The sequence below is a fragment of the Cydia strobilella genome, chromosome 25 (genome assembly GCF_947568885.1).
Source record: "Cydia strobilella chromosome 25, ilCydStro3.1, whole genome shotgun sequence".
NCBI lineage: Eukaryota > Metazoa > Arthropoda > Insecta > Lepidoptera > Tortricidae > Cydia > Cydia strobilella.
Genome location: NC_086065.1, coordinates 4,480,058 through 4,506,572, shown reverse-complemented (window position 1 = coordinate 4,506,572; position 26,515 = coordinate 4,480,058). Strand labels below are relative to the sequence as shown.

At 39.2% G+C, this 26,515-nt stretch overlaps 4 protein-coding genes and 1 long non-coding RNA gene across 6 annotated transcripts in view; 2 read left to right on the top strand and 3 right to left on the bottom strand.

Annotated features, from left to right (window-relative positions):
* LOC134752913 (WD repeat-containing protein 7) overlaps positions 1–26,515 on the top strand; it is a 162,002-nt gene that overhangs the window by 95,223 nt on the left and 40,264 nt on the right. The gene's annotated exons all lie outside the window — the stretch shown is intronic.
* On the bottom strand, positions 1,577–2,714 carry LOC134752866 (pupal cuticle protein C1B-like). The gene is made up of 2 exons (XM_063688634.1): positions 2,584–2,714; positions 1,577–2,468 (listed from the first exon to the last, which is right to left on the bottom strand). Exons 1-2 carry the CDS (start codon positions 2,593–2,595, stop codon positions 1,704–1,706), a joined length of 777 nt encoding a protein of 258 aa, XP_063544704.1. The 5' UTR covers positions 2,596–2,714; the 3' UTR covers positions 1,577–1,703.
* LOC134752863 (cuticle protein 38-like) lies at positions 9,666–10,827 on the bottom strand. The gene is made up of 2 exons (XM_063688630.1): positions 10,673–10,827; positions 9,666–10,567 (listed from the first exon to the last, which is right to left on the bottom strand). The coding sequence occupies exons 1-2, from the start codon at positions 10,682–10,684 to the stop codon at positions 9,776–9,778; spliced, it is 804 nt and encodes a 267-aa protein (XP_063544700.1). The 5' UTR covers positions 10,685–10,827; the 3' UTR covers positions 9,666–9,775.
* LOC134752934 (uncharacterized) lies at positions 9,821–17,759 on the top strand. 2 transcript variants are annotated; one of them, XR_010128777.1, is made up of 3 exons: positions 9,821–9,838; positions 9,920–10,047; positions 17,626–17,759. It is a non-coding gene; the product is annotated as an uncharacterized LOC134752934 (long non-coding RNA). The 2 variants fall into 2 exon arrangements; XR_010128776.1 differs by lacking the exon at positions 9,821–9,838 and adding an exon at positions 9,851–9,868.
* On the bottom strand, positions 17,333–18,443 carry LOC134752869 (pupal cuticle protein C1B-like). Its single transcript, XM_063688637.1, has 2 exons — positions 18,296–18,443; positions 17,333–18,193 (listed from the first exon to the last, which is right to left on the bottom strand). Exons 1-2 carry the CDS (start codon positions 18,305–18,307, stop codon positions 17,456–17,458), a joined length of 750 nt encoding a protein of 249 aa, XP_063544707.1. The 5' UTR covers positions 18,308–18,443; the 3' UTR covers positions 17,333–17,455.

Below are 26,515 nucleotides of genomic sequence, written 5' to 3'. Positions count from 1 at the left end.
CGCAATTTGTATCGTAATGTACTATTATAAGATCAAGCTTTTTATTATATTACCCGAACTACGTTTTATGCCAGGAATAATAAAAATATCAAGTTCGGTCAAACCAAATTGTCAGTAAAAATAAAACAAAAAAAACTATACTCATCCTTTTCTTTTGGGTGCTATTAGTACTAGTGTAAGACAAAGATAGTATGATTCTCTCTGTCTTTGTTTGAAATGAGACAGTCCTTTGACAAACTAAATCTACCCCATTACCTCACAAGTTTCGAATAGGTAAAGCTTTTCCGTTTAATGATATACGATATTGACAAATAAAAGCGTGTCCTTTTTAGTCAAGTACCATTTAGCGAGCAAAAACGCTGGGTATTACTCTAATTCTTTAATAAGTATAAGTACTAGTATTTTAAGCGACTCGAATCAATTGTGTATCCATACGACTAAATAAAAGTAGATTGCCAATACGTTACTGGCATTAAAATTAAACTAGAAAATACCTTTATGGTAACAGCTTTGAATGATTCACGGTTAGTTTCACTAGACTTATAATATTGACCGGGATATAAACCGTGATTATTACCTTCAGTCACCAATAACTCAATATAAGTCTAGTCACCTTTATGGTCAACTGACAAAGTAACTTTGCATGTAAACGTCTAAATGGAGGCAGTATTATTATCCTAATAAAATCTAGAAATGCTGCGCTAACTTGATACATTAAAATATCTACTTACAAAGCGTTTATATTTACTAGACTTATACTTAGGTCTATATTTAGTTCATGTCATAATTGACAGATACATTTTTTGATTATATAGTTTGTGTTTGTAATCTCAGATTAAATTACAAGCATATGTTTGGGCGGCGTGTTTTCAATATTCACTTTATTTCGTTAGTGATACGGTATAAAATCAAATGGATTAACCCTGCCGATCACAAACAAGCTTTGAAATACCTGTACCTATGAAGCCGTGAAACATATGATCCTGCCATTTCGGCCAATGCCGAATCCGTTTCTGGTTCTGGTTACATAGTTTTAATTACCCATTTCGTAATCACGTCTACGACTTATTAATTGTAATTGAAATACGACATTGAGATTATAATTTAATTTTAACGAAAGGTTCGCTTCCGGGCTTTAATTATCTGACGTATGAAGGTTTTCTGTAATGGCCGCTCCAAATCCGTGATCCATTTTTTTCGATATGCGAAGGAATTCACGTTCAAGGTCCGCCTTTTTAAGTTCCGCTTTTAGCGTGGTAAATTAGTTATTTGGCTAAATATGTCTCGACTAGTTTTTGTGGAGGTGTCGAGCTTGAAAGTGGGTAGTTATTTTCGGATTGGTATCAATCGATCAAAAGATAAAAAAACGCTCTTTATTATTGACAATAACAGGTTTTTGTTGACATGCATCGACCATTTTCAGTATGAAATTTTAATTGACTGTCACACGAGACTTTCTTTTCTGATTTATGTAATATTGATTTTATTGATTTCTTTGTGTAATTATTTAATAGGTACACAAATAAATGAATCTGATACGGCTAGCCCAGGGATAATGGTAGTAAAACTACAGACGTGTTTTTATAAAATACTATTTCATTTATTCACACATCCTCGCCTCTATTGCCTGTTTTTTTTATTAATTTACATTTCCAAACAATTGAGTATTAGATATTTTTTGGTATTAAATATACTATCACAGTTTACCAGTGCGCTAGTCCGTGGGCGAGTCCGGCGTGGCCGTAGCCTGCGTGGCCGTAGCCGGCGTGCGCGGCGTAGGCGACGGGGGCGGCGTGAGCGATCACGGGAGCGTGGACGAGGGGGGCGGGGTGGGTCTGGTGCAGGGACTGGGAGGACACGGAGTGGCTACCGGCGTGGGCGATACCAGCGTGCGCGAGGGGAGCGCCGTGCGCGATGGGAGCGGCGTAGGCGGCGTGCGCGATGGGAGCGGCGTAGGCGGCGTGCGCGATGGGAGCGGCGTAGGCGGCGTGCGCGAGCGCGGGGGCGGCGGCAGCGTACACTCCGGCGTGACCAGCCAGCTGCTTAGCGAGGATGGGCGCAACACCGGCGGTGGCACCATCAATCTGAGCTTCATGGGTCTTCACAGCATCAACAGCCTGCCACGAGTGGTCCTCAGCGGCGTTGATGGCCTGTCCGTGGAGCTCAGCAGCCTGGTCATGGTATTCTTGGGTGGCATCAACGGCGGCGCGGACGTGGTCGGCGGCTTCAACATGAGCGTCGATGGCGGCGCCTTGGATGTCACCGGGGGAGATGGTGGGGACGGCGGCGTGAGCCACGGCCAAAGGCGCGGCGTGCGCTACAGCCAAGGGGGCAGCATGGCCGTAAGCCAGAGGCGCGCCATGGCTGTAAGCCAGAGGCGCGCCATGGCCGATCAGACCATGACCGTAGGGACCAGCCAGCAGGCCCGAGGGCGCTGCGTTGGCGCAGGCGAGGACAGCGGCAACAACCTGTGACAAACAAACAATCATTAATTCCAATCCAGACACTCCGTCAATCCGCGCAAATCCAACTTTAACACAAACACGTTCACTGAACACTTGGCACTGAATATATTCAACTGACCAGAAATCTCATCGTGCACTTCTGTGGTAGACTGCTCGAGGGCTACTGATTGCTCTCATTTCGCCGCGTAGCGTATTTATACGTGCGCGGGCGCCGGTGGAAAAAAGTAAGCGGCTCAAGGGCGGGAAGGGTGCCAGGAAGCGGGCATTTTGACAGATTTTGCGGCGCGCCGGCTGGCCGTGATGGCCAGTTGGTTTTCATGTTGTATTGTTATCGATATGTTTTTCAAATATTACAGCACGAATGAAAATATTACCGTGTTGCTGTCTGTTAAAGACTAATTATTATCGCTTAAGTGTTTGTTTTTTGTTTTTGATATAATTATTTCTTTTAAAGTCCTTTCCGAATGTAGGTGTATATGTTTTTTTTTTCTTTTCATGTTTTTAAGTTTTTCTTCTCAGCAGGTTGTAGGACTCTAAAAATAAAGCTTAATACATACTTATGTTTGAACGGCTGTTTTGTCAACTATATATTTAAAATTAAAATCATTAGATCAACGATAGAAAGGTAATTATTACCTAGTCGTTTCATATTGAAAACATCATTAATCATAAAGCGTTTAAGTGATCAGTTATGTTAGCTTTATTAACGTAATTCAATTGTTTAAAATCAAATTCAGTGAGGCAATCAGCGGCACGATATTGTTTCTTAATATTGGCTAGTATTGAATTAAATGAGATAATGTATAATATATAATCTTCATCAGGACGAAAAAAAGCCAAATAGTGAGATTTCATCCAGACGGTTTTCTATTCAGGGCAGGCCAAATCTTAGTGATACATAAGATTTATCCTTTTCTTCCGATTAATTTATGAATTTTAACATTTTTTTTTACTTTTTTTTCACGGCTGGGCGGAGCTGGAGGCCGCGCTGGACCGCGAAACATAGAAATCCCTTCTGGGAGCCCTATGTCCCTGGTGAGGGATAAAAGGATACCATTGTCGACATTTTTTTTATTAACTATGCTGGTGGCGAATAATTCAACCAGCCAGATGGTAAGCTGTTACCGTAACCTATGGGAGCTTGCAATTCCGGAGGCATCATCAGGTTTTCGATCCATTTAAAATTCTCTACACTTTTTTTTTAAGAACTACCTAGTTCTAGTCTTTTAAAAAACCTCGGAGTTCATTTCACAGCCAGGGCGTTCGGAAAGGAAATCCCTTTGAAAAGTTTTTTCGGTTAAATCTTGCTTTCTTACTGCCCGACTGCCGCAGGAGGGTTCTTTTATCCTTGGCACTGTATTAGGTACAACACTAAACGGGGATTAATATAGGATAAAATGATGTTCATATATATCTACGTCTTAAATTAAACTGACGGAAAATAGAATTTTAACTTGTAACTAATGTCAGGGGAAAAAGTCACTAACCACGTTGAGGGTTGTTTTTAACTCCGACGCAAAAAGAGGGATGTAACACGTTTGACATCAGTGTCTGTCTGTCTGTAACATCGTAGCTCTGAAACGGATGGACCGACTTTGATGCGGTTTTTACGTGATAGCAAAGAGGATATAAATAAGATGAGCGGTACTGTCATAGTAAATTTTGTAACCACTGTAAATACACTGCCATCTATCTACATACTTTAAAACTAAAAATTAAGTTTTATAAAATTACGCTAAAATGTATTTAAATATGGATAAATGATTTTTTTATTTGCATTAATTATTTTTATATGATTTTGACCCATGTTCTTTAACGGATATGCGTTAAAATTATAAATAACAAGCGTAACCGGCAAAGCCCTCTATACGAGAGTAAGCCAAAGCTAGTGGCGCAATCTGATTGAGAATCAAATTTTCGTGATTTTCGAGGCACATTTTTTCCTTAGACTTTATCCATCTATTACGGAGTTATCTATCTTTGGTGATAGCGAGTTTCCTTGCGGTAGTTTTTAGCTATGTTTGATAAACATCGATCTAGCAGTTTGAAGAGTATCAGCAAATTTCCAAAATGTTGTAAGGCATTTTTGACATATTATGGATTTCTTTGGTATAATGCGTAGGGATTTATTTTTATTTTTATTGAATAGTTATACGTTAAGATTAGATCACGCGGCCGCGGTAGGCCTAAGAAGCGCTGGCTGTGGACGTCGCGATGGCGGACATGGAAGAGAACAATCTCACACCGAGGATGCCAAAGACCGGGCAAAGTGGAGAAGATTAAGTAGGAAAGCGGACCCTGGCGCTAGGCCGGGAAAACGCTAGGTCGAAGAAGATGAAGAAGAATAGTTATACGTTTCCATATTCGTATCTTTAGACATATTTGCGCTTTCTCAGAAAAGCTATAAAGCGCCCATTAAAAAATCAACTTTTTATGACATTTAAAAACGTAAGCTTGTTCGATTGGCGATATTATTTCCGCAATCCAAATAACGTGCATGTCAGGAAGGCAGCGTGTCGCTTCCTGGCTAACTAACAATGACTTTAATTATCTAAATAAATATCTAGTTCTATCACACGAATTTATAATTTCACAAAATTATTATAGTTTTATCTCCTTAGGGGTCATCCATTAATTACGTCACACGTTTAGGGGGTGAGAGGGGGTCCAGAAAATGTGATATTTTGTGACACGGGGGAGGGGGGGGGGGTCACAAACTTTGTGACGTCAGTTTAACTTCACTTGTAGCCGAAAATGGTTTTGATTTTTTTTTGTATTGGCGGTACAACTAAATAGGCAAATTTTTGGAACGATATAGGTATCCTTTTTTTTCGTGAAATTTTGTTCCTAATCGGTTTCGTGTCATACAATTTCTAAAATTGCTATTATTAAATTCGATGTGCTGATTTCGTTAAAAGCAAAATTGCGAAATATGTGACGTCACACTAGGTTGCCAAATGGTGTGACAAGCAAGGGGGTAGGGGCCAAAAAATCATAAAATTCGTGTGATGTAATTTATGGATGACCCCTATTTAGTGTTTCTTACAAAACTTTGTTCGCGAAGCACTTATGTGATCACTTTGGTCTTGCAAATCGGTTGAATGCGTTTTTCTCAGAGATCGTTTGACGTAGATAGTTAAAATTTAGATCAGTTAACTTGACTTATGACTCCGGTGAAAATATAACTTTCTTATGGTATAAATGTTTCCTTCGAGCAAAATGAGCTAACTTAAGGTTATAAGGCACTTTCCCTCCAGGGCCCATTCATTCTTTCCACACTGTATAATGACCATGGCGGCTACTGTGTATACCAAAAAATCTTAAAAACAATAGATCAAAAATTTCATAAGACAACAGAAATTTTAAAATCTAGGTGTGTGCTATAAAGCTATTACTATTGTTCTATTCCTCACACACTTATTATCAGGAGCATTAGGTATACAGTGTTCAAACAAAACACTAAATGGCTATATTTTGACTTGAGAATGTGTTAGTACATACTAAACGTTGCTGCAGACAAATGCATTGAAAATAAGTACCCTAATTTCGCCTTTAGTATATAACTTCGCCTACTAGTTATAGCATTAAATAACAATTCCACTATTACTTGTATTTTTACGCGTTTAGTATTTTTTTTATTACAAAAATGCAAGCATTTGACCGCAATCTCACCTGATGGTAAGTGCCGATGCAGTCTAGGATGGATCATGCTTACCTAAAAGATGTCTATTCACTCTTGATTTAAAAAGATCCAAGTTATAGTGGACTGGGAATATATTTGCAGGAAGTGAATTCCACTCCTTAGCCGTTCGCATGATAAAGCTGGATGCATAGCGCTTAGTACGAATCAGTGGCAGAGTAACGACGTAAGGGTGAAACGCAAGTCCGCGTCTAGTCCCACGGTGGCAGAATGGAGATGGGGGGATTAAATTATGTAATCCCATCGCACACTCCCCGAAATGTATCCTGTAGAACACCGATAAACAAGCTACCTTTCTACGGTGTTCAAGGCTCTGCAGTCTAGCCTCTACTAATCCCGCATCTCCAATAAGCTTCCTAGCGCGTTTGTCTATGGAATCTAAGGCGGCTAACTGATATTTGGCGGACCCATCCCAAAGGTGGCTGCAGTACTCCATACACGACCGGACTGGAGCTACGTAAAGCTGAAGAAGCTGCCCCGGTGTGAAGTACCGCTTGACCTTAGAGAGGACGCCCAATCGTCTAGCTGCAGATTTAATTCCATATTTACGACATGGAATATGTTTTAGTATCATGAATCATTCATCAGTTCCTAAAATGTGTCATATATGTTTTTGCAGCAAATGTAAGTGTTTCCCACTTAATAACTACTATGTAGGTATTAAGGACGTAATTGCAAACCACTTAGCAGCCAAACGGTCAACGTAAACAAATGCTTGCTAACTATAATCAACCACAGTATTATTGACATATTGATTGACAAAAACCAGTGATTATTTGGCTTTTCGCTCATTTAAATTTCAATATCAAATGTACAATTACATCCACGCGAACACCCAAGTTAATCATTACTTCGATATTCGTAATGGAATCATATTACGTAGAGTTTAAGGTCTAATTTTAATTGAAGGTAAAACAATGCACTAAGACTAACCCATTTGGATTCGAGCATTGCATGACCGATAAGGCCGCGTGTACACTGGCGTTTGTGATGTGCGATTGTGGTTTGTTAAAGAATACGCAATGTTTTCCACAATGTTACTTAAAGTGATTTCGTATTCAAGTTATCTTATTTGTAGTATAGTTTGTTACTTTGCAATATTTGTGGTAAATATTTGTTTACATTGTACTTGAGCGTTTTGTAGGGTTCCGTACCCAAAGGGTAAAAACGGGACCCTATTACTAAGACTCCGCTGTCCGTCTGTCCGTCCGTCTGTCCGTCTGTCTGTATGTCACCAGGCTGTATCTCATGAACCGTGATAGCTATACAGTTGAAATTTTCACAGATGATGTATTTCTGTTGCCGCTATAACAACAAATACTAAAAACAGAATAATATAAATATTTAAATGGGGCTCCCATACAACAAACGTGATTTTTTTTGCTGTTTTTTTCCGTAATGGTGCGGAACCCTTCGTGCGCGAGTCCGACTCGCACTTGGCCGGTTTTTTGAAATCACTTTGTGTAAATTTACATTCTATTGTTTTTAACAACAAATCTAATTCTATATTCTGTAGATATTTTATATCAATTACATATATAACTAAACTATAAAACTTAAATCTAAAAATAAATAATACTAATCTCTAAAATATCCAAAAAAATATCCCCCTACGGCATGGTGCCGTAGATACTGGCATCAGAATTTCCTCGCTGTGCAAGACTAATTCTTTGAGCGAGAGTTGCCAGCTCTGCGGCCACCTATGGACCTCTACTAATTAAATTATACTAACCTTTTGGAAAGTTCCTTAAATTCGTTTCAGGAACATTAATTAAAATTGTTTTTTTTTTCTTTTAATTTTCAGGTACATATACCCTTTTCTTTCTTAGGCCGTTTACTTGACCTCAAGAACATCGCGTTTCGTTAAAAATATGTGCCATTTTCAACCAAAAGGGTACTTATTGTCGCTTGTCAGTAAGGCGCTATTTCCACATAGCTTCAATTAGAAATCAACCTTATCAACAAGCGACAATGTGATACCTTTTGGTTAAAAACGTCACATATTACCATATTGCAATGATATAGTGTAGCAACGTTCAGTAGCGGTTGCTGATAGTTTAAAATTTGACAGCAGTTTTTGGTGTACCATAAAACCACCCAAATATAGTTCACAGTCCAGTATTGTAATACTGGACTATACAACTATGGCCTACAAGACACTGGGCAGTTTTTATATATGAAAACTATATCACAACAACTTGGGACGCCAGGTGGGGCGGAGGCCGGTCGGACGTCCCAGGTATCGCTGGGGCGATGCTGTTGGAGTAGATTTGAGCGCTCTCCGTGCCGATAACTGGCGGGAGATGGCACAGGATCGAGACGACTGGCGTATACTCGTGTCGGAGGCCAAGACTCATTTTGGGTCGCTGCGCCATTAAGTAGTAGTAGTATATCACCAACTCATTTAAGTGTTACAATATGATTAAAGTGATGGTCTAATTTAAATCGGCATGTATTATATCAAAATAAAGCTGAACAGGAATATATGATCACGCGCCATGTTGCGGAATTTCACTGGAACTAATATTTTCATACTATACTGAACTGTCACCCTATACATGAAAATAACAGCGCCCTCTTGACAATGATCATATATTCCTGGTCAGGCTTTACATACCTACAACGGTATGACTAACATTTAAATTAAATTTCGAATTTTGCATTGCGATAGTCGCACAGACGACCACATACAACCAGCCTTGCGCATGATCTTTGACGCATGCGCCGGCGCCGACGGTCACGAAGCACCATTCTCACGGTGTAAACGGTGTTGCTACACCCGCGTGACATATAAAGTTTATGAACTGTGCTTTTAATTGTGCTTCCGATTCTTCGGAAATAGACTATGGTCCATGGAAATCTTCGAATGAAGGGCACAGGATTGTACCGCTGGTATACTAACCTAGAAGTGTACGTCCCGCCTGAAGTTTAGTTTTTTTAGGATTCCGTACCCAAAGGGTAAAAACGGGACCCTATAACTAAGACTCCACTGTCCGTCTATCTGTCTGTCGCCAGGCTGTATCGCATGAACCGTGATAGCTAGACAGTTGAAATTTTCACAGATGTATTTCTGTTGCCGCTTTAACAACAAATACTAAAAAGTACGGAACCCTCGGTGGGCGTTGGACGAATCCGACTCGCACTTGTCCGGTTTTTTTTTATGATATAGGAGGCAAACGAGCGGACGAATCGCCTGATGATAAGCGATTATCGTCGTCCATGGACACCTGCAACACTAGAGAGTTTGTAAGTGCGTTGCCGGCCATTGAGATGGGAATACGCTCTTTTCTTTCTTGAAGTTTTTTCTATACCGTAGCCCAAAGGTGACGTTCGGATTCATACTGCACCAGCATTACTACTGCAATGTTGCAGTGCGACATTACTGCTGACTGCATTGCTGCTGCAAATGTCAAAATTCCGTTCAACAACATCTATTTTGACATTTGCGGCAGTAATGACCTGGATCTGGTGGAAAAGAAGAAAACAAAGCAATAATTTAACTATTTTGTTTATTTACACTTCCTCGCCTTTCTGTTGGTTTTGTTTTTAATTTAAATTCGAAACGTTTGAGTATTAGAAAATATTTGGCACTTTTTGTAAATCTAATAGTCTACCAGTGGGATAGGCCGTGGGCAAGACCGGCGTGACCGTAGCCAGCGTGCGCGAGTCCAGCGTTAGCGTAGCCGGCGTGAGCTAGTCCGGCGTGAGCGTAGCCGGCGTGCGCGGCGTACGCTACGGGAGCGGCGTGCGCGAGCACGGGGGCGGAGTGAGCGATCACGGGAGCGTGCACGAGCGGGGCGGGGTGGGTCTGGTGCAGAGACTGGGAGGACACGGAGTGGCTGGCGGCGTGCGCGATGGGGGCAGCGTAGGCAGCGTGCGCGAGTGCGGGGGCGGCGTAGGCAGCGTGCGCGAGCGCGGGGGCGGCGTACACTCCGGCGTGGCCGGCCAGCTGCTTAGCGAGGATGGGCGCGGCGCCGGCAGCAGCACCGTCCAACTGAGCCTCGTGGGTCTTCACGGCATCAACGGCCTGCCACGAGTGATCCTCAGCGGCGTTGATGGCCTGTCCGTGGAGTTCAGCAGCCTGGTCGTGGAGCTCGCGGTGGGAGTCGACGGCGGCGCGGACGTGGTCAGCAGCCTCAACATGGGCATCGATGGCGGCGCCCTGGATGTCACCAGGGGAGATGGTGGGGACGGCGGCGTGAGCCACGGCCAGGGGCGCGGCGTGCGCTACAGCCAAGGGGGCGGCGTGGCCGTAAGCCAGAGGGGCGCCATGGCCGTAAGCCAGAGGGGCGCCATGGCCGTAAGCCAGAGGGGCGCCATGGCCGATCAGACCATGACCGTAGGGACCAGCCAGCAGGCCCGAGGGCGCTGCGGCGGCGCAGGCGAGGACGGCGGCGACAATCTGTAACAAAACACGAACCGTTTTAACCTCGACATTGAAGCAATCCTTGACGTCGTCACTTCACAAAGACACCACATGGGAACGTTAAACAGTTGCTCAACTGACCAGTACTCTCATCTTGCACTTCTGTAGACTGCGCGAAGGCTACTGAATGCTGTTTCGCCGTTGCTCACACTTTTTATAGCGAACGAGCGTGATAAAAGGGGCGGGAGAAATGTAGGAAATATTCGTTTTGACTATTCTGTGAACCAAGTTTTATAATAGGCCTTGCTTGTCAAACATGAGGCTTGAATTTGATAGGTATATCTAATTTTGTATATCAGTATGTACCTTTTTTATGTACGTAAATACAGCTGTATTTGACTCAGCGCTCTGTAATCTTGCATATTCATGATTAAAGTTGTCGGTTACCTTAATCTGGGTAATCTTGACCTGATAAAGAGGTTAGAGTGGGAATGTTGTACTTGTCGTGAACTAAGAACAGAGGCTGCAGATTTTCTACAACCTTAAGATTTTTACCCTATTACCATAGAGTAACTTATACTAGAGCGGTACTGTCATAGTAAATTTTGTAACCCCAGTAAATTCACTGCCATCTGTCGACACACTTTAAAACTAAAAATGAAGATTTATAAAAATACGATAAAATGTATTTAAATATGGATAAATGATTTTTTTTATTTGCATTAATTATTTTTATGATTTTGACCCATGTTCTTTCACTGATATGCGTTAAAATTGTTAAATAACAAACGAAACCGTCAACGCCATCTATACGACTGTAGGCCAAAGCTATTAGCGCCCTCTGAACGAGAATCAAATTTTCTTGATTTTCGAGGCACGTTTTTTTCCTTAGACTGTATCCATCTATTACGGAGTTATATCTATCTTTGCTATTACAAATATATATAATACTTTCTAAAACCTACTAGACGTTTAATAGATTACCGAAAAATTGTTTTACTATATCAAACCAATTTTCTATTACAATCCTATAATTTGTTCAAATAGCCATGTTTAAATCTTAATGCATCCAATTTTGAATGTGATTACATTTTGGTTTCTTTACAATCATGTTGATGTTAGGTATACTTTATTGTATATTCGTAGATTATAACATTTATAACGGTGGCAGCTACAGATGCAGATAAGCATAAGTTTATTCATTTGTATTTGGTACGGATTTTATTATTGTTAACCGTTGGTATATTAAGACTAAAACGTCGTATAATTTTAACTAGATTTAGCTATGTTTAGATACCCCAAAAAATTTTTAATATCATCGCCTGTCAGTGCAAAACCATTTTGTGCGATGTCATTACGTGGTCTACATCATATACATTGATCCCATGGAGACTATATAAAGGAGCCAAATCTCTATGTATCAAAAGTGTCCATCAAAAAACAGTAATTAGGCGGCGCCACCATACACCGAAATACTACCTAAAACAACCTACTTAATTTGGTCGAGTTATTTGTTGCCTTATATGGTTCATGGTTTACTCATGTCCCAGAGCCTAACTAGCGCCACCGGAGAGATTAGGAACTACTATTTAAAGCTGAAAGCAGTCACTTTTGCAACAATTCTGCCATAAGAGATTGGCATCCTTTCTATGCCATCCATAATTGATCCTGAATGTAATAGCGTAATAAAATTGACAGAACATATTGAAACTTATTCTAATTTTTTTACAAAGTTATGATGTAAAAAACCGTTTATAAAACCGATTTTCTTTTTGCCTACATTAATCTAAAATAACAGTTTGAATGATTCACGGTTAGTTTCACTAGACTTATATTGACCGCGATATGGACCGTGATTACCTTTTGTATTGTTTTTGAGCTTCCGATAGTTTAGAAATGGTCGGCTTCCTTGCACGGACCTCTTGGAATCTAGAACTCTTTATTGGGCATGAACTTTTGTAGTTTGCGTTTCAATCTGAAGTTATTCAGTTTTTTGATTTCCATGAATGATTTTGTCTGTACATTATCCCTAACCCTATGTTTACGTAATCAACTACACCATAGAGCCGCGGGCACGTGACGGCCGCACTGACCTTTCGGGCCAAACACTAATACTTTCCCATCGTATCTCACAACCATTGCATTTGAATATCAACTCTAAGTTGATCCATCAAGGTTGCTAATGCATGAGTATCAGTGTGAAATACGAGGTTGGGATAGTCCACGTATAGTCAGTTGGCCAGCAATTACGTTTTCAACTGTTTGGTTTGCCGTTAAACACCTAATCACTCGTTAGTAAGTGGGTTATAGGCGAGGTCGGGTTCTCACAGGGACACCTAAGATGGATTATTGTTTTATTCCTTTGGAGTTATAAAGAATTTGATAATTTATCTGGTGATTAAAATAGATACGTCTCAAAACAGCGAACATTCGAGCTTTTTACTGGTAAATTAATGAATTGTGGTGCCGAACGTTCATGCTTTACAGATTTGTACTTAAAAATTATAACTATAGAATTAAAAATTTAAAAACCCCCCTACGCACAAAAATGCCTTACATCATTTTGGAAAGAGCTGATGCTCTTCAAACTGCTGGATCGATTTTGGACCCTCTGTGATGGATACCTACATATAATAAAAATATCATGTCGCATAATTTTTTTTTTTGAAGAGCAATAGCTCTTTTCCAAAATGATGTAAGGTATTTTTGTGCGTATCCTTAAAGGATACAATATGTATTAGGCCTTTAGAGTCGGACTAACCTAATTCTGCATGTCATTTGCAATAACAAAGTGCGGCTATGTCCTCATTTAGTGTCAAATTATGTACCTATGATGGCTAAAAAATAAGTGCATTCCCATTACCAGAGGGGTTTTGGCATACTGAGCAACTTTTACTATGGGACCAACCCCCAAATCGCGAAAAAAATTTGGTTGTTTCATACATTTTGGCTGGTCCATTTTCTATGGGAGGGTAAAAAATTTTTTCGCGATTTCGTGGTTGGTCCCATAGTAACAGTTGCTCAGTATATTTAATCCCAAAACCTCCCTGGTATCGGGAATGCACTTATTTTTTAACCATCCTGTATATGACGTGTATAACAACACTTAGTTCTGTTCAAGTCGGTACAAAGTTAGTTCAGACGGATTCTATTCATTTTTTGACGTAGCTATTTTACACAAAAATTTACATATTTAATAAATCGGTTTTAGTGTCATATTCGCTATCGAATGTTCAAGATACAATTTAGATTCTTATCCTTTCTACAAATATTACACACATTGTGTAAAAAATGCAGCCTTCCCAAGGCCGCCGAAGTTCATTGGCCTCCAAAAAGTGTAACGAAAGTGAAGCGAACTTGAACTCGTTGCGCGTACGCTGCTCTTACCATTTTACCTTTTCATTTACCTGCAGCGCCACTGTCTACCGCTGAAGCCGAATACAGTACGCGGTGTTTCTTAGTTCAAGTTTTCGCTGTCCGCATTTGTAAGTTTGTATTTTTCTGGACTGCCCGGAGCGGTTTTTTTGCTTTAATCGGTTGTCAACGCGGAAACGGATGCGGTCTGTGCGTCAAGAACGTAATTGCGATCTAGTTGGGAGATATTGATGACGGTAATGTAATGTCATATTACGCGTCTTATCGGATTGCCCTAAGAATAATTGTATTCAAATGAAATTAAATCAAAATATCTTTATTTGCTAGAATATGGTATAAACTAAAGGCAAGAATCAAGATCTTATGGCTAAGTTGTCCATGTACCTTCATCCTGCATGCAGGCGTGCAAATTATTTACACTTTCATTATTATTTAATATGTCATTACAAATTGTAAGCTAAAAATATAATATAATTTTAAATACTATTAAATATATTAAATACTAGGTTCCGCCCGCAACTTCGTCTGCGTGGGATGATGATGGTGATAATGATTGATAAAAACTATCCTATGTCCTTCCTAAAGCCTCAAACTATCTCCATACCAAATTTAATCTAAATCAGTTGATCTGTTTAAACGTGAAATTTTAACAGACAGACAGAGTTTACTTTTGCATTAGTTAGTAGGGATTTTTCGGTGATGAAAAGCCAGGGATGAAACAAGATCTTAGTCCACAAAAAAGTCCTCAAATCACGATTAGCCGGCGTGCAGACTAGGTATTGCGGATTATTTGTTATCCATAAAGCAAATGTATTGTTAATAAAATGACATGATGATAAAGAATCCAGAAGAAATCTTGTGTCGATGTGACAAACAGTTGCATTCCTGATATTTTTAAACGATAGCACAACAGAAGGTCGAGGTCGATACTTTAAATAAGTTTTCGGTATATAAATATTACTAACCAGTGAATTGGTGCGTAAGCCAATAGCATCACAATTTCCCGTCAAATGTTTGACACTTTTGTATATGAAATATAAGGGGACGATGTTTATCAACTTTGCGCAAATCGGCTCTTGTCGCGATACCTTAGGAGTAGCAATCTTTCCCACGAAATACTTCGACCTTTGTCCTAGATATTAGAACACATTAATTAATCAGCTTTGTCTCTTAGCCACGTGCGAGGATTTTAATGATGCAAACCGACTAACAGGAGACAGCTAGGGCCTAAGATGTGTTTTTGTCTTGATAGTGCAAATTTATCAGGTATAGCAGGCGATGGGAGCTTTTTAGGGTTCCGTAGCCAAATGGCAAAAAACGGAACCCTTAGATTATAGATTCGTCATGTCTGTCTGTCTGTCTGTCCGTCCGTATGTCACAGCCACTTTTCTCTGAAACTATAAGAACTATCTGAACTATAAGTACTACCGTTGAAACTTGGTAAGTAGATGTAATCTGTGAACCGCATTAAGATTTTCACACAAAAATAAAAAAAACAATAAATTTTGGGGGCTCCCCATACTTGGAACTTTTTCATCAAACCCATACGTGTGGGGTATCTATGGATAGGTCTTCAAAAATGATAGTGACGTTTCTAATATAATTTTTTTCTAAATTGAATAGTTTGCGCGAGAGACACTAAGTGGTAAAATGTGTCCCCCCCCTGTAACTTCTAAAATAAGAGAATGATAAAACTGAAAAAAATATGATGTACATTACCATGCAAACTTCCACCGAAAATTGGTTTGAACGAGATCTGGTAAGTAGTTTTTTTTAATACGTCATAAATCGTAAACCGCAATTTACCTTTCACTCACGTTTCGCATAAAAAATACATTGTTAAAATTATGTAATGTACGGAACCCTCGGTGCGCGAGTCCGACTCGTACTTGGCCGGTTTTTTAATTCCTTGCCATGTGAATTGGAATTATTTATTGAAATGTGAATTTTAATTATAATTTTGTAATCAATTTAAAATGGACAGTGTATGATTAAATATATAATCATCATCATCATCATCATCATGTCAGCCGATAGACGTCCACTGCTGGACATAGGCCTCCCCCAAGGCTCGCCACTCCGACCGATCCTGTGCCGCTCGCAACCACCGAATTCCCGCGACCTTCACCAAGTCGTCGCTCCATCTCGTTGGAGGCCTACCGGCAGTTCGTCTTCGTCTTCTAAATATATAATACCAAATAAAAATCTATCTGAGTTTTGAATGATTCACGGTTAGTTTCACTAGACTTAAATAAAATAAAAATACATAATACAAAAGGTAATCACGGTCTATATCCCGGTCAATATAAGTCTAGTGAGAAATCTATCTATATCTCTATTAGAGTCCAATGCCACAGGAACAGTGTTTTAAACAGGTCGATTTATATATTATGTCCCATAAAGAGATTATTCTTGTGCCGGCGCTGTTTTAGGTTAGTTATAATTTTAGCAATTTAGGTTAATGAAATGAGAATCGTGTAAATCGTGTTGTAAAGATTCTCCGCCACTGATACACATTCTCTTAAGTTTATAAGTTCAAACGATCATACTGCTCCAGTCTTAGGTTATCTTGTTTAAGATTGCGTTTGATAGATATTTGCATATATTCCTTTCGCACCTTAGCAGGGTAAGGTTAAGGTACGGTGCAATGGTGTTTTACACAGTGTCTGACGGTGTGTGAAGGCCACATGTTGTCACCGGATGACTAGCCACTCGCCACGGACGCTATCACCGGTGCGAAAAGGCCGTTTGTTTATATATTTGTTGTAAGGTTACACCACTATACTCACGTTCTTTGGAACAATGTTACAATTGTCTATAAAGGTCGTTATGATTACGAGTTTAAGTGCCCCTAGATTGATCTTAAAAGCTTTGACTTTTGACGTGGTCAGGATTTGTTAATTCTTTCTTATTTTTCGCGCAATAAAAGCTTTTTAAAGTAAAACTTTTAATGTCAAAAATAAGGCTAAATAAAAAGAGGCAACTAAAGCGTTGGGCATAACTTCGTATGACTTAATTTGCTCGGGTAGGTAAACATATTATTATGTGTAAATATGCAAATCACTGTATCTTATGTTACACCATTCTTTGACAATAACAAGATAATTCCTTATAGGTGTAACTGGCCTCAGTTTATTTTTATCTTAATCATTATATCAGCTCCTGCAATCGTTGTACCTACGAAACAGCTGAGAGAACTACGAACAATGCTCGTATGAGCTCGTGAGAAACGCCTCTGTTGCCTTAAAATTAACATTGAATACCTACCATGTTTATTATTTGTCCAAGTAGGTATATGCTCATTTCAATAGGTGTCGATAGGTGTCATGACCCTTAGAATAGATAGATAGTGACAAGCGGCTGACAGCTTCCGCGTTCTAGAGGAGGTAGGAAGTAAGAGTATGGGGGTCAAAGGAAACAGAATAATAAATTGACTATTTTCTTTATTTACAGCACATCCTCGCCTCTCTATTATCTGTCTGTTTTAATTTTAAATCCAAACAATTGAGTATTAGAACGTTTTTGGCACAAATTTGATATCCTATAAATTTACCAGTGGGATAGACCATGAGCGAGTCCGGCGTGAGCGTAGCCGGCGTGCGCGGCGTACGCGACGGGAGCGGCGTGAGCGATCACGGGAGCGTGGACGAGGGGAGCGGGGTGGGTCTGGTGCAGGGACTGGGAGGACACGGAGTGGCTGGCGGCGTGCGCGATGGGAGCGGCGTACGCGGCGTGCGCGATGGGCGCGGCGTAAGCGGCGTGCGCGACGGGCGCGGCGTAGGCGGCGTGCGCGAGCGCGGGGGCGGCATATACTCCGGCGTGACCGGCCAGCTGCTTAGCGAGGATGGGCGCGGCGCCAGCGGCGGCACCGTCCAACTGAGCCTCGTGGGTCTTCACGGCATCAACAGCCTGCCACGAGTGATCCTCGGCGGCGTTAATGGCCTGTCCGTGAAGTTCGGAAGCCTGGTCGACGGCGGCGCGGACGTGGTCAGCAGCCTCAACATGGGCATCGATGGCGGCACCCTGGATGTCACCGGGGGAGATAGTGGGGACGGCAGCGTGAGCCACGGCCAGCGGCGCGGCGTGCGCTACAGCCAAGGGGGCGGCGTGGCCGTAAGCCAGAGGGGCGCCATGGCCGTAAGCCAGAGGCGCGCCATGGCCGTAAGCCAGAGGCGCGCCATGGCCGTAAGCCAGAGGCGCGCCATGCCCGATCAGACCATGACCGTAGGGACCAGCCAGCAGGCCCGAGGGCGCTGCGGCGGCGCAGGCGAGGACGGCGGCGACAATCTGTAACAAAACAATAACCGTTAACCTCAACCATCGAGCAATCCTTGACGTTGTCACTTCACTATATTATACACCACGTTAATAAATCTGGGTCCAACTGACCAGTACTCTCATCGTGCACTTCTGTAGACTGCGCGAAGGCTACTGAATGTCGTTTCGGCGGCGACCACACTATTTATAGCGGTCGATAAAAAGCGGCGGGAGAAATGTAGGAAGCTGTATTGACATGTGAGTTCGAAATGTCATTTAGAAGGACTGAATTATGTCTTGTTCCAGGTGCTTAAAAGGTGATAAGCTCAGACGTCGTTTTGTTTTTGCGATGGTACTTCTACACCCTCTTTTACGTAATTAACTGGTGTAACGTAAATAATTGTATTTTCTTTCTTTCTAAAATCCGAGCTACTCGTAAATACATATGTTATGGATTAGTAAAATCGAAGCAAATTAATCGTCCATCGTTCGTCGTCGTAATTCGTAAAATTGGATCGAAACATGTCGAGCGTTTATTGTAAATTTACCCCGTTTAAAATAATTTCAAATTAATCGTGCTTCAATCCAGTCTGCTAACTAGAATACTTACATAATTTATATAAAAATTTTCTTCAAAAACATAACATAAATAAACGTTTGAATATTTCGTAGTTATCGTGAAATGAAATGAAGATGCTGAGGTGGATGTCAGGCATCTCCAGGATTGATAGGGTTCGAAACGAAGACATCCGTGGTAGCCTCGGATTGAGAGACGTCGCCGATAAGCCAGTCCTAGACATATAGGTATACAAAAAAGGTCCATATTACCAAGCTACCTATACAAATTTACAACAAATTACCCTCAGATACCAGGCCAGCCTTGGGGGAGGCCTATGTCCAGCAGTGGACGTCTATCGGCTGACATGATGATGATGATGATGATGACCCTCAGATATGAAAAACATTGAGAGCAAAAACCTATTCATAAGTAAACTCAAGACACATTTGATAAGCAAAACCTATTACACAGACCTATTACAAAAAAATTATGGAAGACACAATTAATTATTTTTTTATAATGTAGCCTATATATATCTTGATCCACAAATTATAAATGTATAATAGACCTAGCGCTTTCATTATGAAAGTAGTTAAGTTTAGTTTTGTATAATTATGTTTAAGCTAGTTATAAGAAAAATTGCTACACCCCACCGGGGTCCATGTGAAACTTTACATAATCTGTAACATCTATGTACATACCATGGTTTGCAATAAATATTTACTTACTTACTTACTTAAGCTCCAAGAAAGTCGGCTAAGGTGGTTTGGGCATGTCAAAAGAAGGCCGTCTGAATACGTAGGCAACAGAGCCCTTATAGCTTTGCCTTACCAGGCCCAAACAGGAGGGGCAAACCAAGGCAGCCAGTAATGGGTTCGCCAAAGATTTAAACGCCTGTGGGTAAGCAGAAACCGATATCCAGGATAAAGCGAAGTGGAAGGAGAAAAGTAGGAAAGCGGACCCCGTCCCAGTACGGGACAAACGCTAGGAGGATGATGATATGATTCCGTAGTTATCGTAATAAATCTCAAAATACCTAGGCCCCGTTTTAGGGTTTGCAAGACCACTTTCAACCTACTTTTGACTCAAAGTTATTGTATTGTATTCTTTATTGCATATAACAAGATCCATATTACATTAAAATCACGAGCACAATTAATAGTAGATTGTTAACCAAGGGACGAAAGGCACTCATTTCTGCCGAGGTATTTTGGCGCTCGAATGCAGTGAGAGCGCCAATAGTCCGAGGCAGAAATGATGCCTTTCACCCGAGTTAAACACTCTACTTTTCATTTCGAATACGAGGAAAGTAAAATGCATGTATTTTTTTTAAAACATGACTAAGTATACATTTTTATAGTATTTCTTGAGGGTACTTTCAATTAACAATTCAGACAAAAGTATCGTTATTTATGGAATGGAGAGTCAAATATCAAAATGAAAAATTTATTACAAATCCATTTAAACTCAAATTTCAATTGCGTATCGTAAAAAAATTAAAAAAGTCGTACTTCGAACGTAAAATGCTCTAGTGCAGACACGTATCATTTTCTGCGCACCTTTTAGAACAACAATGACCCTCTTTCAGAGCATGAGAAATGAAAAATAACAATAAATAGGTACATTAAAACAAATCTTAAAATTAAATTAAATTAAAATTTCCGTCATTAAACAAATAAATCAAATAAAAAGTAACATTACAAAAATTCAACAACAGTGCGTACGTTCAACAAAAACAACGTTATGCGTACCTATCTGATAGACAGCATAATATATTAAATTAATAAAAAATCAAGTAGGTTTACTTGTTCTTCAGTAATCTGATTTCATAAAAGGAGAGGTGGGTTGAACTAAGGATTATGAACTGCTCGTATTTGGTGCTTTGATAAAATTACATATACGTATGATAATGGAACTAATGGAAGCCCTTTTGTTGACTGAATAAGATAATCGACATTAAGGTTCGAAAGGAAAATATCTTTTTGACTCGTTGAAGGTTTAAGTAAAACAAAGAGGATAGTTTAGAATACTGAACGATTAAAGATATAGACGGTATAAAAACACCATGACTTTAAAGATTTAAAAATAGCGACGTCCATACCGTGGAGAGAGGCCAAACACAACAATAGTCATATAAATAAATAGACAAAAATATAAGCCCTAATTTTAATTAATTTTAATTATTTTGAATTTGACATATTAATTGATATTATATTCATTATTTCAATTAATTTTAATTTTACTATAAATCGTGATTTCATTCTTGAAAGTAGGTATTATTGAAGTCGATATTGTCAAATATTTATTATGTTTTGATTTGATTTTAATGTATTTACTAACACGTAGCCATAACGATGGTACTAGCAATATTTTATGGAATTTTAAACGTTCCGAAATAAAGATATATGTATTATTTTTTTAATGTAGAATTCTCCTTTTCTACCTTGTTTTCTTCTGAAATAGTTTATTTTATTGAGGGGTGCAATATTTCTGTTTTCACCTGTGTGTGATTTGTTTCATTTGCCTCTCTAAATTTCAAGATCTATAATTTCTTCCCTTAGCCAATAATTAGGTTCAAATCGATTTTACTTGTGGGTACCGGGCTTAGTTCGCCTACTAAGCCCGGTACCCAGTACCCACGCCGTCCTCACGGCCGCACTGACCTTTAAAGACGTAATAGCAAACCTACTGCTTGTTATAATTACGAATTGTTCGAATATTTCTTCTAAATAACATGTCCAGCTAGCATCAAAAGAGATGTTATGTTGATTGGGGATCCTTTTTAGCGTTCAAATGTTTTTTTTTTGTCTGCATGCCTATCTTTTTTATGCAAAATGAAATGAAATGAAATGAAATGAAATGAAAAATGCTTTATTGCCACAAAAAAGTAGGTACAGGATATAAACTAACCTAATTTAAATAAACTATTCTAATAATATTAAATATACCTTATAAATCTTTAATATATGTATTTTTCTAAATAATGTGGCAAACGGTTTTGGCGTCAGCATGATGCTGAAAATGCCCGCCCATATGGGTGACACTTCAGCGCTGTTTTTTAGCCAGAACCAGATTCCCTACGTACCTCCATAATTAATTAAATATGTACACCGCGTTTCACCATTAACTTATAATAAATTAAATTAACTAAAAAAGAGGAAAAGATAGTCCTTACTTCTTAAACCGGATAATGTAATCATAATCACATCACATACTTATGCTAATATTTATCTTAGGTTCGCCGCTTCAGCCTGTTTGTTAAAAAAAATATTTTGCAAAGTTTTTTAAAGGTGAGCAAGCAACTTTTTAGCCTAATTGGAGGCGGTAAATTATTCCTCTGTACTCTTTAATACTGCTTTTTATAATTACGAATTGTTCGAATATTTCTTCTAAATAACATGTCCAGCTAGCATCAAAAGAGATGTTATGTTGAGTGGGGATCCTTTTTAGCGACCAAATGTTTTTTTTTGTCTGCATGCCTATCTTTTTTATGTACTATGTTGTGGCGTTAAATAAATGTTTTTTTCTTTCTTTCTTCTTTCAAAAGAAGCGGATGAAACAACGCGCCAAAAGTTTACCATCGAATACTTTTCCAAATAGTGATAGTTTTTTTCTCTACAGTTTGCGTTAAAAAATATTTACCACAGTCTAATTGTTCTACATATAGATACGTATCTCTTTTTGTTTAAGCTATTGCCTATTAGATAATGGTAGATAGGTATTTTTAACAGTTTGAAACATTACCTTTGATGCTGACTGTCCAGTGTCCAACATACCTAAAAAGCCCTCTCCAACATGTCTAAAATACAAAAATCATTGCTTTTTCACTTGGAATAAATCCCACCTATACGTTCCCATTCAAACGTCGGGTTGAGTTCTCTGCACAGCTTCTCTGAAAATACTTAAAATTATCAATTTTGTTTAAAATCATTCAAAACCAAAATTTCCCCAAATTACTAGGCCATGTGTAGGACAATCGGGGGAAAATACTCATAATAATTAGGTTTTGGAGTCCCCGTAGAATTTGCGTATTCTTGAAATAATAACTATGTACTTTTCTGGGTTTAAAAAGCTCCATGCTCTAAAGAACTATATTATATTATGGTGCTTAATACTGTCACTTAGCAACGGACAGCGACGCAACGGAAGATAAATGAAAAATCTTTATTTTCAGGCAAATATTAAAACACTAGCATAATTTGACGACCGGTCTGGCCTAGTGGGTAGTGACCCTGCCTGTGAAGTCGATGGTCCTGGGTTCGAATCCCGGTAAGGGCATTTATTTGTGTGACGAGCACAGATATTTGTTCCTGAGTCATGGGCGTTTTCTATGTATTTAAGTATTTATATATTATATATATCGTTATCTGATTACCCATAACACAAGCCTCCTTAGGCTTACCGTGGGACTTAGTCAATCTGTGTAAGAATGTCCTATAATATTTATTTATTTATTATTAGTGTTGACTAAAAAAATACCAGCTAAGCAACCAAAGCGGTGTGGACTACGCTAACCTTACTTAATCTCATAGCTTCATAATCTAACAATTTTAATAACTGTATTTGTCCGGTATGCCAAGTTCGTGTGGTATTCCATTCAAGTCATACATCAGATATGCGATACCTTTTGTGGAAGTGAGTCATTGTTCTAACTTCTAGGCGAGACAATTCGCAGTTTGAAGTTCGTGTAAGATACACTTTTAAGGTACCGTAAAAATTTACATCTTTGCCTTTTCAACATAGCTTTGCCAACTGCATCACATTTCAGTAGAAGCAAAATATCACAAAAGTAACTAAAAAAAAATTTAACTGTTTATTTAAAAAAAAAAAGAAATTACAAAATCTACTCTCAGACTTAGCCTAATCTACACTCTAATAGATTGTACGCTAAGTATGGTCTTATTTCTAATATTTCTATTACATTTATATTATTACTATTTATTTAAGACGTATAATATGCTATATATAATATGATGTTTAACTTAAATATTCAGGCAGTGCTTTTTTAGCATTATTTTAATTTTATGGGGCTTACCCTCTTCTAAATTATCTATTATATGTGTAGGAAGACTACTTTTGTGATATTTCGCTTCAACATATCGCCGCTATACTTACTCAACCTCGTATCTGCAACACTCATTTAATGACAAAAACACCCGTATTCCAAATGAAAGTAAAGCGACATTTCCATCAAATTATTGTTGCAGATATGAGGTTGAGTAAGTATAGCGACGATATACACTTGTTGATAATCCTAAAGCTGAAAATGTATGCAACTGTGGGCAATCCTGTTTTTTTTGGCCTGCCTGTTTAAGATCCCGTTTCTAGAGTACTGTACTGAAACTTAATTTTTCTATAGTTTTCTCACTCACTAAAAAAAAGTATGTCAATGTGTAAGTGCCACAGATAAGTAATACAATATGGAACAATAAACTCGAAAAAAAGTAAAAGATCGCAAGGGCAATTTCGTAAAACCCGGGTACCTATTTAAATATTTATTTTATTGGTTTTTACCCGACAATGGGAAGGGGAAAGAATTGTGGTCAGTTTAGTTTTTAAACGTTTTATGTACACTCGATTTTAGTATTTGTTGTTATAGCGGCAACAGAAATACATTATCTGTGAAAATATCAACTGTCTATTAGCTATCACGGTATGAACGGTGCAAGAGATACAGCCTGGTGACAGACGGACAGTCAGACAGACAGCGGAGTCTTAGTAATAGGGTAAATTTTTGCCCTTTGGGTACGGAACCCTAAAAATGTATTCGTACAATAGACTGTTGGCCTAGTGTTTTCCCCATTGACCGACATTACAAGAACACTTAAATATCAATCTAAATAGTCTACCGTCGTTCACACTGTTAACTAACCATTCCTAAACCTTATTCCGAAGTCATAAGATCCACTTATGATCAACTAAGCATTAGTATAGTCGCCATCAGATATATCGCAGCGGCCGAGGTGCTCATAAATATCTGAACACGCACTCTAACTCCTTGACAATGGAGGCGTGTTCAGATATTTGTGATCACCTCGGCCGCTCCGATATATCTTATGTCGATTGTAATATATTCGTAAGAGCGTCGGCGACGTCGGCGTGCCTCTCACTGCATTCCGGTCCGCGGCCGCCGGACCTCGGCGCAAAAACTATATTATTATAATATTTATAACTAAATTTACTTTGCCTTTGTAACTTTATACAAACAACAACACACTGAACTGTCTATTGGACCTTATGCCTTTCGTAATAAGGTATACGAACTGTCAGTTAACAGGTTGTGATACGAGTAAATATCGTTATTGTTAAGTTTTAGTATAAGTAGGGATATCTGTTTAAGTTCCGAATGTTCCGATTACAACGCTATCCTAAAATTAATGTCTGAACTCCTTGTGGGAATTGTGGTAGGTAGATTATAAAATGATTTTAGGATGCATGCTAAAATCATTTTATAATCTTATCTGTGTATTGTTACTGGCCTGTATCTTTTTTTCCCCAATAAAGAAAAGAAAACAAAATAAATAAATACAGTGCCCACTTGTACACGTTTAGTACTTTATGTGGCGTTTGTGCCCAGGTAGCAAAATGACGTCAGCGACGTCATAATGACGGCATTATTACGTCATAATGACGTATAAATGCAACTGGGGTGTCGCAGGTCGCAAACCTCAGAAACATTTTATGGCATACTTACCTCTTCAGGGTACCATTGGCATATGGGATACTGACCAGAGTGACCAGTGGGTTAAAGAATACTTTTCAAAATCGGCCTATCTGTCTTCGAAAAACAAAACAAAGATCCCGACGTATTCAGAGATCCTTATCTTTCAAGATCTTGAAGTCGAATAAAAATAGTTTTACAGTACATCTGGTGCTCCATTACGACACCCTGTGCTATAGTAAGCACATTACGTAACTACGTCGAAATTTAAAGGGCCACATGTACTGTAAAACGTTGTACAATACACGTCTGACGTCGCAACTCGTGTCGATTTAAAACACTCCCTCTGGTCGTGGCCAATTTTCTATTTTTCGCACTTGTATCGTAAACAACTATTATGTTATACTGACAGACGGCACACAGCTTAAACCTGGGTATTCGGAACACATATTTTTCAATAATACTCCACAAAGAAAGGAATTTTGGAAATTCACTGTAAAAGTATAGTTGACATGCCAGGATCCATTCCTGGATTCCTTTCTTTTAAGATACTATGTTACTCACATTTAAGTCGGTTCGATTCCCAGATGAAGCAAGTAATTTTTAGAAAATCTTTGAATGCAGATTTCTAACTTTTCAAAATAACAAAGTCTTTGCATAGTCTTGGGACGCCCTGTATAGATACATATGAGCGCACAAAGCTTCTATATCAAGTTGTTAAAGATGCACTCAGATATAATCATAATAATTTATTTTCACCTCAGCAGCTCGAACAAGCCTACTTTCGTCACTCCCTGGAGTGAGGAAAGTGCGACTTTCCTTACTCCAGGAAGTGAAACAATGTAGCTTTTTAATTTAGTGAAGGCCATGAACTTCATACTTTTATTACATTTTTTTTTACGGTACGGTACGGTCCGGTCCGGTCCGGTCCGGTCCGGTCTCGTGTCGTCTCGTCTCGTCTCGTCTCGTATCGTATCATATCGTATCGTATCGTATCTTATCGTATCGTACATATTATAATACTTTTTTTTCTGTTTATTCTGTGTAATTCGAAATACATTTTAACCTTTAATATGTTCTCACTACTGAGATGAAAAATTATGTGTGCAACACGAGAGCAAAGTTATTTTAC